General features: G+C 56.7%; 1 protein-coding gene across 1 annotated transcript; it reads right to left on the bottom strand.

The window, feature by feature from the left end:
* Positions 1-6,900: 6,900 nt before the first annotated feature.
* Positions 6,901-12,043, bottom strand: NGB (neuroglobin). Its single transcript, XM_065871620.1, has 4 exons — positions 11,881-12,043; positions 10,212-10,323; positions 9,470-9,589; positions 6,901-8,070 (listed from the first exon to the last, which is right to left on the bottom strand). The coding sequence occupies exons 1-4, from the start codon at positions 11,967-11,969 to the stop codon at positions 7,936-7,938; spliced, it is 456 nt and encodes a 151-aa protein (XP_065727692.1). The 5' UTR covers positions 11,970-12,043; the 3' UTR covers positions 6,901-7,935.
* Between the last annotated feature and the right edge of the window lie 1,168 nt (positions 12,044-13,211).

Below are 13,211 nucleotides of genomic sequence, written 5' to 3'. Positions count from 1 at the left end.
CGCTGTAGAGCTCTCCTGAGCGCCCTCCTCCAAAGATCTGGGCCCCTGCAGCCAACCTACTGAAGGTGGGCGTCCAGGTTCACCTCACCTGGGTGTTTCCCACCGGCTGCCGGGCACACACGTGCTCCTGAGCTCAGATCACCTGAGCCTCACTTCTGCTCCACCCGTGCCCACATCCTGGCTCCAGAAGCTCCAAGCTTGACCCCAGAGGAGAAATAGCACTTGAGGGGCAAATACTGCTCTCCCCCGAGAGCTCAGCCCAGACCTTGGCGTGAGGGATCTTTCCAGAGAGCCTGGCTCATCTGGGAGAAGGCTGTCTCTCCTCGTCCAGGTAGGAATAAGGAGGAAATACCCAGCTGGTCCCTCGTAAACCCAGGCCCCGCAGGGCTATCTCCCCCAAGCATTTCACCAGCCAACAGGGGGAAGTGGTCCTTTCCAGGACAGTCCAGCACGGAGCCCTGCCCACCATGGGGAGGTGGCAGCTCCAGGCCCTGCCCCACGCCCAGGTGTGTGGCGAGGGCCATCCTGCCAGAAGCTGGCCTGAGGGCTCTCCTTCACTTGGCACTACTTGCTGGCATCCGCCCCGGCCTCCGCAGCCCCTGCGGGACTGTTCCTGCTGCTTGTCTCGTCTCCCACTGCCCTGCTGGCAGCCTGTGGAAGCTACATATGGAAAGGTCCCAGCAGATGCTATGGCAGCATGGCTGGGGCTTCCCCCTCTGAATCTGGGTCAAGTGCAGTCTGGTTCTGAGAGAAGACGGTGAGGATGTTGGGAAAGTTGCTGCATCTACTGGCTTCTCTACTCTTCCCGGAGACCCTGGCCACAGCCGCTCGACCTCCCGTGGTCACTGCTGTGGGTGTGGGCGTACTTTGGCTCCTTACACGCCACATCCAGGCCCTCCTCAAGCATCTCCCCTCCAACCTGCTCTCTCGGCCCACACGCTTCTCACCCACGGGCCTCCACCTACCACCATCCACCCCATCCCACTGCCCACTTCCCAGCCGCCCCTGCCCCATCTGTTCCCCCAAGCCCCGCCTCTCAGACCTGATCCTCTCTGGAGGGGGCTGCCTCGGGGGACCAGGTATTGCCTAGAGCCTTTGAGAAATGCCCCTCCCGGGGCCTAGGGCAGCTCCATGCTTGCCTGCCTCTTCCTCAGACACTTCTGGAAGCAAAGTGCCTATCAGCAGCATTGCATCCTCTGGGGACCCCGGTGGGGAGTGTGGACTTGCCTTGGCCATCACCACTAAAGCAATGTGTCAGAACGCCGAACCTTCTTGTTACTAACGCTATGACCGTGCCTTGAATAAACAAGTCCTCCCAACCTCTGCTGGCCTGTGCCTCTGCATCTGAACCAGCCCAGCGGGGCTTTCCCTCCATCCAGAAGGAGCCAGAGCTCCCTGAGGTGGCCAGGCTGGAGCACCACATCTTGCTTTGTGGCTTTGGCCCCTGGGGCCAGAGCTGCCACTCTGGGACCCTTGACCCCTGAGGCCTTCCCTGGCCCCTGTCCTCACGGGGGAAGGCCTGGCAAATGCTACCTCATCTGCTGGAGAAACAGGAAGTGAATCTGCCTCTTTCCACTGTGGATGCTCTGAGAGTCCCCTGAGCAGTAGGGGAGAACTTTCCGGTCCATGAGCTACCCAGGAAGCCACCAGGGCAGCCTTTCCTGGGCAGCAGAAGCCCTGGGGTGAGTGCTGGGCCCTGAGAGTGGGCCCCCGGCCAGATGAGCAGCCGGACTGGACAAGACGAAGATTTCAGGTGGGAGCCCCCAGGGAGCAGCAGGCTGGGCCCAGGTCTGCACCAGCCTCCACCAGCAGCACGAGGGCAGGGGGAGGTCAGGGAGAGGTTGGGCATTAGGCGGGTATGTGGGGCTGTCACAGCAGGCCTGCACAGGAGAAGAAAACCCTCTAGCAAAGGGTAGTTATGTCTGCTGTCACACCTGTGGCAAGGTGGGTAAATTCCCTGCCCTGGGGGACGTGTACTGGCCCTTCCTCTAGCTAGCTCGCTGACCCTAGGCTGGTCACCTCATCCTGAAAGCAGGAGGACGGGAGGCTGACCACTCTGTCTCATTACTGAATAGAGCAGATTCAGCCGCAGGGACAGAGGGAACAGGGTGTGGAGGGGGGCTTCCTCCACCGCCGCTCCCTGTGAGGACAGAGGCCACTCTCGGGGCACAGTGCCCAAGGAATGCTCCTGAGCCCCCCTCGCTGGACCTTCTCCTCAAGCTTCCATAGTCCACCCATGAGCAAAGGCTCAAAGCCCCCCATGGTGTGAACCTGGGCAGGGGGCCAGGGCCCATCCCCTTGACCCCTCTCCCCTCAAAGCAATTATCTTCCAAGTTGAGTCAGATGAAACCCACAAGAGATGCTTCAGTGGAGAAAGGAGTAGGAAGACCACCCTGGCCGGGTGGGAGGGGCTAGGTCCTGCTGCCTGGGAATGGGGATCAGGGGGTTAAGGAGGTGGGGAGTGGGCAGATGGCCAAGAGGGAGGCCTGGTGCCAGGGAGGTCCAGGATGCCAGCTCCATGGGGCTCCGCCCAAGAGGGCATTGGTGCACCAGACTGAGCGCCAGGTTGGGCTCTGTGGGACTGGGGAGGAAGCAGAAGGGCCCTGGGCTCCAGGAGGCTGTGCCTGGAGGCCAAGCTTGGGGCAGCTCCCCGCCACCCTCCCAAAGCCGTCATGCTCGGGAAGCTCCATGCTGGAAGACTCTGGGTTTCTGAGCTCGCTCTGTGAAGGGCCCGGGGAAGCGTGGTGGAGCCTGGCTTACGGGAAGACAGTTCACAGGTGTTTTCAACAGAGGCTGTTTTTTGAACATCTGAGGTCCCACCTTGACAACCAGCAGCCCAGCATCTCTGAAGCTTCAAGTGCTGGGTCTCTAGCCCAGCTGCAAATTGGAGTATTCTGGGAGATTTTAAACATCCAGGCCCCCTCCGTGAACGAGCCAGAGTTACTGGGGAGGGGCCCGGACATTTCTATTTTACGAAACCCCCCCGGTGACTCTGGTGTGTAGGAGGGTTGAGTGAGCAAGGCTCTCGTGGAGCCGTAAGGAACCATCCCAGCCTCACGGCCCTGGAACTGGGCAAGCTGCTCTCAGCACCTCACACAGCCTCTCACCTCGGGGAGGGGGTGGCCCTGTAGCTTGTGCGTAGTTACAAATCCATAGGCTGGGAAACCTCTCCTCCCTTCACTCTGCCTCCGGAGAGCTCAGAAGGCAGGTGCCTGGTAGGTAAAGATTAGGCCCAAACAAGCATTTTCCTTTGGGCTTACAAGCAGTTAATGCCCAGCGTGGGCACAACTTCTGTTGTAATCATCTAAGTTTGCATTAAGTACTACTGTTGGGCCAGAGACACACACACCAGCTTCAGGGGTCACTTCTGCCTGTCTGGTCACCTGCAGCAATGGTTTGAAGCCTCTCCTCTTCTATCCAAACATAGAGCCCAAAGTGGCTTTCCTGACAGCCTTCCCATGTGGAATGCAATAGATTATAAGTACAGTAAACAAATTTACATAGTGGGAGGTCAGGATAGGTGCTTTGAAGAAAAAATAAAGCAGGATGGGGGGGGCTGTCTAGAGATGGGGAGGATGGGGGACGAGCTCTGTGGGAACACGACATGAGACACGTGAGCCAGTGGAGGCTGCATGAAGGGAGTGGGGACTAAATGCGGGCCTGAGGACCAGCGAGGAGGCCAGAGTGGCCAGAGCAGAGTGAGCGAGGGGAAGAGAGGAAGGAGGCGAGGTCTGAGGGGACCATGGGGCTCTGTGGGCTAAGCTACTGGAGGGTTCTGAGCAGGGCAGAGACATCTCCTTACTAGCCACTGGGTGGGGACAAGACGGAAGCAGAAAGCCCCGCTGGGGACTCGAGGCATCCAGGGGGCGACAGTACAGTAGCTCAGCCAAGGACAGGGCAGTGAAAGAGGAGACAGGTAGTGAAATTCGGAATAGGGCCTGGGGATCCCTGGATAGATTCGATGGGGGGGTCTGAGAGAAAGCAAGGAGGTAAGGATGACTCCTAGTTCTTCAGCCTAAACAACTGGGTAAGCTGGTTTACCAAAGCAGAGAACGCTGGGAAGGAGCAGTTCTGGGAAAAAGACCTAGTGTTCCGTTTTGGTTGTGTACGTCTGTGATGGTGCCTTGTGTGGACGTTGGGCAGGTGGCTGGATACAGAGTCTGGAGTAAGGGCGAGTTGGGCTGGAGGTGTAAACTCCAGAGTCATCAGCATCCGGATGGTGTTGAAAGCATGGGACTGGCTGCGACCTCTACAGGCGCAAGCGTAGGTCGGAGAGAGATGGGAAGGAAAATCTGCAAGGGAGACTGAAAAGGAGTGGCAGAGGGGAAGGAGGGAAACCAGGAAAGCCTGGTGTCCCGGAAGCCAAGGGAAGAAAGGGACTCAAAGGGGAAGGGGGACCCCAGCTCTAATCACACTTGACAACAAATACGGGGCAGAGAGGAATGAGCTCAAAGACGCCACCGAGAAGCAAAAGGCAAGTCAAATGCTGGACATGCCACTGAACAAATAAGCAGGTTTCACCCACAGATCAATAGCCTGGGGGAGGAGGCGAGAGGCTGGTAGAGAATGGGAGGTTTAGGAGACGCAACCAGATACAGTGTGTGGCCCTTGATTGCATCTTGAATTGAACAAACCAGCTGCAGAAAGACATCTTTGAGATACCAGGGAAATTTGAACATGAATTGGGTGTTCTTAGGTGATGTTGAGGAGATAACTGTTCATCTTGGTAGGTATGTTGATAGCATGAGTTAAAAGGTAAAAAAAAAATCAGCTAGAAATTCATGTGGAAGACGTTACGAGTGAAAGAACATGATGTCTGGGATTAGCTTTGAAACTGTCCAGCAAAAGAAAAGGGCAGGGGGAGGTCTTGAGTTGCTTCACTGCTGATTCTGGGTGAAGGGTACATGGAGATCTGTTAGGCTCTGACTTTTGTGTATGTTAACACGTCTCCGTGCTAAAAAGTTTAAAGATAGAAGAAGGGGTGATCAACACTTCCGGTGGTGCTGAGCAGAAGAGGAAGACGAACACGGAGACGCGGCCCCTGAGTTTGGCAGGATAGAGACTGTTGGTGACCTTGACGGTAAGATTGGTGGGTGGATGAAAGCCTGGTTGAAATGGGTTACCATCCTCTCACAGGAGTGAGGACGTGAGAATGGCGAGGAAAGACAACTCTTCTGAAGAGTTTTGCTATCAAAGGAAGTAAAGAAATAGGGTGGTAGCTGAAGAGGGAAAAGGGCAGTGAGGGAGGGGAGGTTCTTTGTGTAGAACGCGAGATATGGGCTGATGGAATGAGGAGAAGAGAGAGAGGATTCCAGGGTTGAGACCTGGAATGGAGGAGGAAGGAACTACCCGCCCCGCACACACACACACACACACACACACACACACACACACAGGCACATACATGCAGACATGCACAAGTGGAAGAGAGGCCTTCAAGAGAGGTGAAAGCACCCATGCTTAGGATGGCTTAAGACACATCAGAGGAGGCTGTTTGGCCTCTCCAGAGGCAGGTCACCCCAGTCTCCTGGGTGGCTGTCAAACATTCAGGAGCCCTAGGCCAGGCTTGGCCGCCAGATCCTGAGCCGCTGTTTGGTCACACAGCAGAGGAGGCCTCCTCACTGGAGCCTGTGTGGGCACAAGAAAAAGATACTTTTGATGCCCCAGTGGGAAAAGCACTCCTAACACGCTCCAGACCCAACATCTGCAGTCCCACAGCCTGGCAGGCCTGGACCCCTGAGCGCAACAAAAATGAGGCCCCAGCTGGAGCTAGGCAGGCTCTGCTGGTGCCAGTGGCATTGGTCTGGGCTGAGAAAACCGGACCTCGGGGTGTGGGTAGCTGGCCTGGGTGCAGTCCCTCCAGCCATTCACAGCCCAGCTCCAGGACCCCACCCCTAGGAGGCCAGGAGTACATGGCGGGTTAAGCCCAAGCCTGCTTGGAGGAAGCCCACTCTTAAAGTCACTCGCTCCCCGTGCCCCTGGCTATGTCTCTACCGTTGTCTGCATGTTCCTCATAACCACACACCCACACACACACTCACACTCACACCTGCTCTTCAACTCCAATGTGCACCCCGGGTTATCACGTTTAGTCTCCTTAAAAAGACCTCCCTGGGATTGGCACATACCTCTGCCAAGAGGATCTAGAAACTTTCCTCGGAAACACTGCAAGATTTGGTGCTGCTGTCCTGGCACCTAATCCATTCAATCCCGGGCCTCACCTTGTCCACCAGTAGGTGGGCTCCCAGACCCCTGAGCAGTGAACTGCTTCAGACTCTGGACTAGTGTGGGTATATGTTGTAACAAACCAACCCCCAAATGTACAATGGCACAAACACAGTAGAAGTTTATGTCTCTTTCCTGTAAAATTCAAAATCGGTGAGCCCCTGCTCTACATACTGGAGAAGTACTTGGACCCTGCAAGGCACTTCCGATTAGTGGGTGCTCTCCTCCAAGCAGTGATTCAGGGACCCAGCTCCTTCCACCTGTGACTCTGCCACGTTCAATGCGTGGCCCTCAAGGTCACTGTGAGGTCTGCATCAAGCTGGTGGAAGGATGACAGAGCACAGAGGGGCATGCAGGAGTTTGTGGGGACCAGGTCTGGAAGTGGTATACATGTCCACACATTCCATTGGCCAGAACTCAGTCACATGTCCCACCTAAATACAAGGGACGCTGGGAAATGTAGTCCAGTTGTGTACCCTGCCAGTCAGTTTCCACCACAGACCCCTGGCTCCATCTCGGCCACTGGCTTCCCCACACCTTTTCCTACTTTTCCACCCACTCTGGCCTTGGCCCTGCTGAACCCATCCTCCCACCCTGTCCTACATCCACCACCCTGCATCTTCATCTGGCCACAAGCCAACACCAAAGAAAAGACCAGTCCCAGCGGGTCAGAGGGGCACACAAAATAGGTTTATTTCTCATAAGTTTATACAACCACAGCACACAGCAGAAGATAAAAGTGGAGACAGCTCGGGGTGAGAGGGCAGGGGGCCTCTCCTGCAGCTTTGTCTTCTATCCATCCAGCTAACTACAGGCACACAGCAGGTATTAAATACGGGGATCTGTGGACCTGCCATCAGTATGGGCAGAGGCAGAAAGGGTGGTGAGGGAAATGAGACACAGGGTCTGACGGGGTCCGGCGTGACCAAGAGCCGCTGGGAGTCAGGTCTCTTGGGAATGAAGCCCTCCTCCTTCCTTGCCCTTCCGCAGCCTCGCCCCACCCTGGCTGGCTGGCTGGTTCTTACAGAGCGATAATAGGGGAGCTCCCACCAGACACTACAAAAGAAAAACTACTCTGTCGGGTGGCATGGGAGTGGGCCCCCAAGACGCAGATAAGCCCCATCACGGAGCCAGGTCTCCCTTCCTCAGCAGCTCTCCTGGCCCCCTGCTCCTGCTGCCCGTGATTCCACCATGAAGGCTGAAGCTATCCCACCTCTTTCCTTGTGAAAAGCAAACACCCCTGGGAGAGAAAAGCACTGAAGGCAGGCAAGCTGGGAAGGTGCCCGAAGCTCAGCCATGCCACTGCCCCGCTTGGCCCAAGCTCGCCTGGGAAGGCAGGGTGACAGAAGAGCCCATTCCCTCAAAGCCCCATACCCTCTGGATCCATGCCACCTCTGCTACCAAAACGCTGCTCCTCCTCCTGGAAGAAGAGGGGAGGCCGCAGAGGAAAGAAGGCCGGCAGGGAGGAAGCTACTGGAAATTCAAGGAAATCCGAAGGCCCCTTTCTAAGGAAAAGCCACCCTGTCTGCAGTTGGGGGTGAGGGAGACTGAGACGCAGTCCTGCTCCATCACCTCTCTGGCAAGGCCAAGGGGACAAGGACCATGATGCAGGGAGGCCTAGGAGAGCCTGGGCTACAATGGACACAGACCAACAGGTAGACACAGACCGTCAGGGGCCACCAGGCGGAGGCCGCTGGGCAGGGCTGCCTCTTAATCGCCATCCCAGCCACGACTCATGGCCTGTACCACGGCTCCGTAGAGCTGGCTCCAGGCAGCCCGCATGGCTGGTGTGAAGGCAGGGCCCAGGCACTTCTCCAGCATGTAGAGCAGGGACTCACCCACCGTCTGCAGAGGCAAGGGGCACCTGTCATTCCCAAAGGCGGGAAGGCGTGCCCTCATTCCACAGGTGAGAAAACTGAGGCTTGGGGCTGGTAAGGACTCCTGGGCTTTTCTTCTCTCCTGCACGGGGGTCCATGCTTCCTGAGCGGGATTCTGCCCCAATCCTTGTGTACACCTTAAAGGTGAGGCTTTAAAGTGAACAAAGCATTTCACTCCACTCCCAGCCTCACAACCACCCCATGAGTGGAGCCGAGGGACCTCCAGCTCAGACCAAGCAAAGTCATTGCCTCCAGGCCTGTTTCCTCCTCTGCAAGACAGCAGTCATGATGTTAAGAGTCCAGGCTCTGCAACCTGAGATGAACCTGAGTTCACTTTCTGACTCTACTACTTACGAGCTGTGTGACCTTGAGCAAGTTAGGTAACCTCTCTGAGCCTCAGATGCTTCATCAGTACAACAGGGAATGTAAGACTTGCAACTCCTCAGATTGTTGGGATGATGAAATGAGATCATCTGTGAAAAGCTCTTAGCACAGCATCTACACACAGTAAGTCTTCAATAGTAACGGTTCTCATGTTTTATTAGTAATTATAAAATACAGTTTATTTATTCCACAAATAGTTACTGAATATGCACTAAATACCAGATACTGTGCTAGTGCTGGGGATGGAGAAGATGACAAGACAAACTCAGTGCCTTCCTCAAGGTGCGTACGTCTGGCAAGGGGACTGTGTGGTAGGCTGTCAGGTCAGGGTCCCCAGTGAGCCACACCTCAAGGATTCACACCCTTGACACTGGGCTCATCCATGTGACTGGCTTTGGCCAATGGGACATTAGCAAGAGTGATGCATGCTGAGGCTGGCTTGTCCTCTTGAAACACTCCCTCTCGGAACTCAGGTGCCACTCTGTAAAGAATCTCAGCTAGACTATTAAGCAATAAGAGGCCACACGAAGAGAGATCCCAAAGGATGACAGGCCATCTTGGACATTCCAGCCCCAGCTGAGCTCCCAGCTGAATGCAGTGCACGCGTGGCTCCAGCCACAGCACGTGGAACAGAAGAACCGCTCAACTGAGCCCAGAGAAATCAGAAATCATTGTTTTAAGCCAGGTTGTTCTGGGATGGTTTTATACACAGCCATATAAAACTGAGCAGACCAGCTAATCCCAAAGGCTCCTTCACTTCCTATGGTTCTAAGGGAAACCATACCAGAGAAGAAAAATTGGAGGCTCAGAGAGGTCAAGGCAGTGCCAGGGTCACACAGCAAGTACATAACAATGCATGCCCCAGCCCTGGTCATCTGAGGGTATAGGAGTGGGAAGGATGAACAGGTGCATAGGAGAGGCCTGGGAGAGAGTGGTGGCCTCAGGCCAGGAGCTTTGGAGAGAGAAAGAGCCCCTTTACCCACCGAGAAGGAGCTGAGCTTCACACCCACTGCCCGGTGCTTCCTGCCCAGGCTGGCAAGGTACTCCTCCAGCGAGGACAGGTCCTCCACGTTGGTCACCGCAGCATCGATCACGAGCATCACCTGCCAAGGCCAAGGTGGTGGTGAAAGAGAGACCAGAGCAACTCCCCATCCCCACTCACAACCGTAATCCAGAACCTGGGGGTCCCAACCAGAAGGAAAAGAGGACCCTCAGTTTTCCAGTATCAGAGACGAAAGGCAGCCTGTGTCTGCATACAGTAGGCGCTCAACATATGGTGGCCAAACTACTAATGTTACACCATGGAGGAAGCTGCTTTCTTCTGAGGGGCTCAAAGCCCTAAACACACCTGCTGGACAGTGTTGTCCTCCTGGGACGAGGGGACACAGAGGCCCCGTGAGAGTCGCCAGCCTCTAAGAAAACCCCAGCTTGGTTTTCACAGGCAGATGGCCCCTGATGGATCAGCGCCAACGCCACCTACAGGAGCCAGGGGACAAGGCCAAGGGCAAATGGCAGAGCTGGGAGCAGCTGGCTGAGAACAGGGCGGGGGAGAAGGCTGACTCGGGTGCCCCAAACTCTGCCCAGCTCAGCGCAAAGGGAAAGGGGCAGATGCCTCTGACAGGAGGGAGCAGAAGGAGGGGCTAAGACCAGGGCTGGGGCAGGAAACGAAGTAACTCTCCCGACTTCCTCGTTCCCTCCGAGGAAGGTGCTCCGCCCACCCCTCACCTTCCTGATGTGGTCCAGGAACTCAGGGGAAGAGAGGCAGTCCTCTGGGCTGGAGAACTGGCGGCAGTTGTACTGGAAGAGGGGCAGCAGGTCTGGCTCCAGGTCAAACAACCTGTGGGTGGAGGCCCGGTGTCAGCCCTGGGGTGTTGCCCCTGTAGGCTCTGTGCGCCCTGGCTGCCCAGCAGCAGGAGAGGGTGGGCAGAGCCTTGGCTGTGAACTACAGCACACCCTCCAACCTAGCATGCACCCCTTGGCCAGCTTTGCCGGTGCCCCTCTCTCACCTCTTCCACAACCTGGAAGTGGCATCCTGGAAAAAACAATGTGTCCCCAGGCCTCTCATACGACCTGGCATAGGGTAGCCCCTCCATAAACCATTGAGGGGTGTGGACTGGGACAGGAAAGGGTTCTCAAACAGGAAGCCTGGAGTCCATGGTGGAGAAAAGAAAACCTCTCTCTCTCCCTATCTCCCCCTCTCTCCCCACCCACCCCCCTCTCTGCCTCTATCCCTCTCCCTCCCTCCCATTCTTGGGTCAGAACCTCCCAATGTCATCATGCCCAAGGGGGCGTGGGCCAGCAATGATAATTAGAGTATATAGAACCCCTTACACTTACTGAGAATTGAGTACTTTACACGTGGTTAACTCATGTATTCCTCACAATCCTAAACACTGGGTGTAACTGTTATCCCAAGTTTATAGAGGAGGAAACGGAAGCCCAGAGAGGTTAAGTAACTTGCCTAAGGTCACACAGCTTAGGAGTAGCAGAGCCACAGAGGGTGCCTGAGAAAACAGTGGGTTTGGGGAGAGCTGGGAGGCACAAGCAGAAGCTCTCAGCCACATCTGGGAAAGCCACTGGAGTTTTGTGTAACTCTGCAAATTTATTCCCTTTTTGTTTGGGGGAGGTTTTGCAAAAGCCTCTTCAGAAGTTCTGGGCTGGCTTAGGGAGCCAAGGCTTCTGAAAAACCATGGTGAGGTAGCATTGCCTCTTTGGTGATGGCAGAGGGGTTACCTAGATACCCTCAAGCTGAGGTTGAAGACTGGCCTCCCCTTCCCCTTTGGGGTCTGCACACCCCCTTACCCCTCTCTTTAGTGGTGAGAATTGGGCATCTGTCATCCCTTCCCTGGCAGTCCTCTGGTCCTAGCCCAGTCCTTTCCTCAGAAAGGTTTATTCTTCTGTTGGTTGCTGGAAGCTCACACTTCTGGGGCCCAGACCCTGTGCTCTGCAGGCCAGGCGCCCAGTACACCCTCCCCACACAAGCCTTCGGGACACCCCAGTCTACCCGTATGGGCAGCAGTGGGCATCCCTGCAGTCACCACCCAAGAAAAGACCACTCAGGAGGCACACAGCCAGGGAGGGGGTGCAGCGTGGGGACCGGAGCCCGTTGGCCCAAGTGTAAGGAGGTCCGCAGGAGCGGACCTTGCCGGCACCCAGAGAGCCCCATAGAGAGCGGGGCGTGCTGTCTCGCAAGACGGGCCACCGCCGCGGGAAGAGCAGCAGGGGCCGCGCCATCCGTCGCCCTGCACCGCTCCTCTGGCGCACATCTGGAGGCGCCCCAGCGCCCCAGCAGCGGGCTAGTTTCCCTCCTCTGGCGCCAGCTCAGCCGCCTCGAACCCATTCCTGGCGAGGCACCCCAGTACCCGCACCCCGGGGGCGCTCGGGCCGCCCTCACCTGGCGAACAGGACGGTGCCATGCTCCAGCGGGCTGCGGCTCACCTCCCGCCAGCTCTGCCGGATCAGCTCGGGCTCCGGGCGCTCCATGCTCGCCCGGGGACGCGGGGCGCTAGGCTGGGACCCTCGGGGCGCGGGCACCGTCACCGCACGTGCCGCGCCATCTCCGTGGCGACGCGGCCGGTCGGCACCTCCTACGGCCCCCGCGCCTCGGCCGGGCGGGGTCCTGCAACCGCTCCCTCCCCGCCCAGGTGGAGGAGCCCCCGCCGGGCCGGCCCCGCTGGCGCTTCCGGGGACCCCGCTCCGGCCGCTGCGCCCTGCACCCCACGGCTCCGAGAGCGCCCCGCCCCGCGCCGCCCGGGCTGGGGCGCTTTAAAGCAACCGCGCCCCCGCCCTCCTCTCGTCCGTAAGGACGCGCATCTCTGGGCAACTGGCTCCGGCCAGGGATGACCCGGTGGCCTGGGAAACGACCGGGCTTCAGAGCTTTGCAGAAATCGTCGAGCCTCTTGGGACCTCGGTTTCTCATCTGGTGACACTCCCTAGTTAGGGCAAGGAGTTCAATTTGATCGTCTTAGGTAAGCTCTGCGAGAGCCACCTCTCCAAGAGCCCCACTCAGACACTGCTTGGAGGCATCTGATCCCTTGGTACAGGGTCCCCTTCCGGGCCAGAGAATGCCAGGGCGCCTACCTGTGTGACAAGGCGGAAGCCAGGGAAGGGGGGGAGGAGGTCTGCCCTAGTTCTGGGTATGACTGAGGCACCCCGTGACATTTGGGAACCACCAGGACTCTCAGCTTTAGGGACAGGGCCAAGACCACAGCCATTTCCAGCCAGGCCTGGGTTTTCTTGAGAAATCTGTCAGCTGCCATCTTTAGAAATTTGTCAGCTCAGGTTCTAAACCCAGCTCTGCTTGGCCACGGTGGGGTCTTGGGTGCAGCAGCTGTGAGCATTCCACTACTTGGACATTAAGGGAGTTATGCTAGAACATTCTACTATTCAGCGATTTTTAATAGACTTTTGTAAACGTTTAGATAGAAGTACTATTTATTTCTTTAATTTGAAGTTCAGGATACAGAATCTCATGTTTGCCATTCAGGGTGTGAAGTCAATTAGACCTAAACCTTTCTCTTTTTTTAAAAATATAAATTTATTTATTTATTTATTTTGGCTGCATTGGGTTTTCGTTGCTGCACGTGGGCTTTCTGTAGTCGCGGCGAGCAGGGCCTACTCTTTGTTGTGGTGCACGGGCTTCTCACAACAGTGGCTTCTCTTGTTGTGGAGCATGGGATCTAGGCGTGCAGGCTTCAGTAGTTGTGGCTCGCGGGCTTCAGTAGT

The sequence above is a fragment of the Phocoena phocoena genome, chromosome 2 (genome assembly GCF_963924675.1).
Source record: "Phocoena phocoena chromosome 2, mPhoPho1.1, whole genome shotgun sequence".
NCBI lineage: Eukaryota > Metazoa > Chordata > Mammalia > Artiodactyla > Phocoenidae > Phocoena > Phocoena phocoena.
This window is presented reverse-complemented; position numbering and strand designations above follow the sequence as displayed.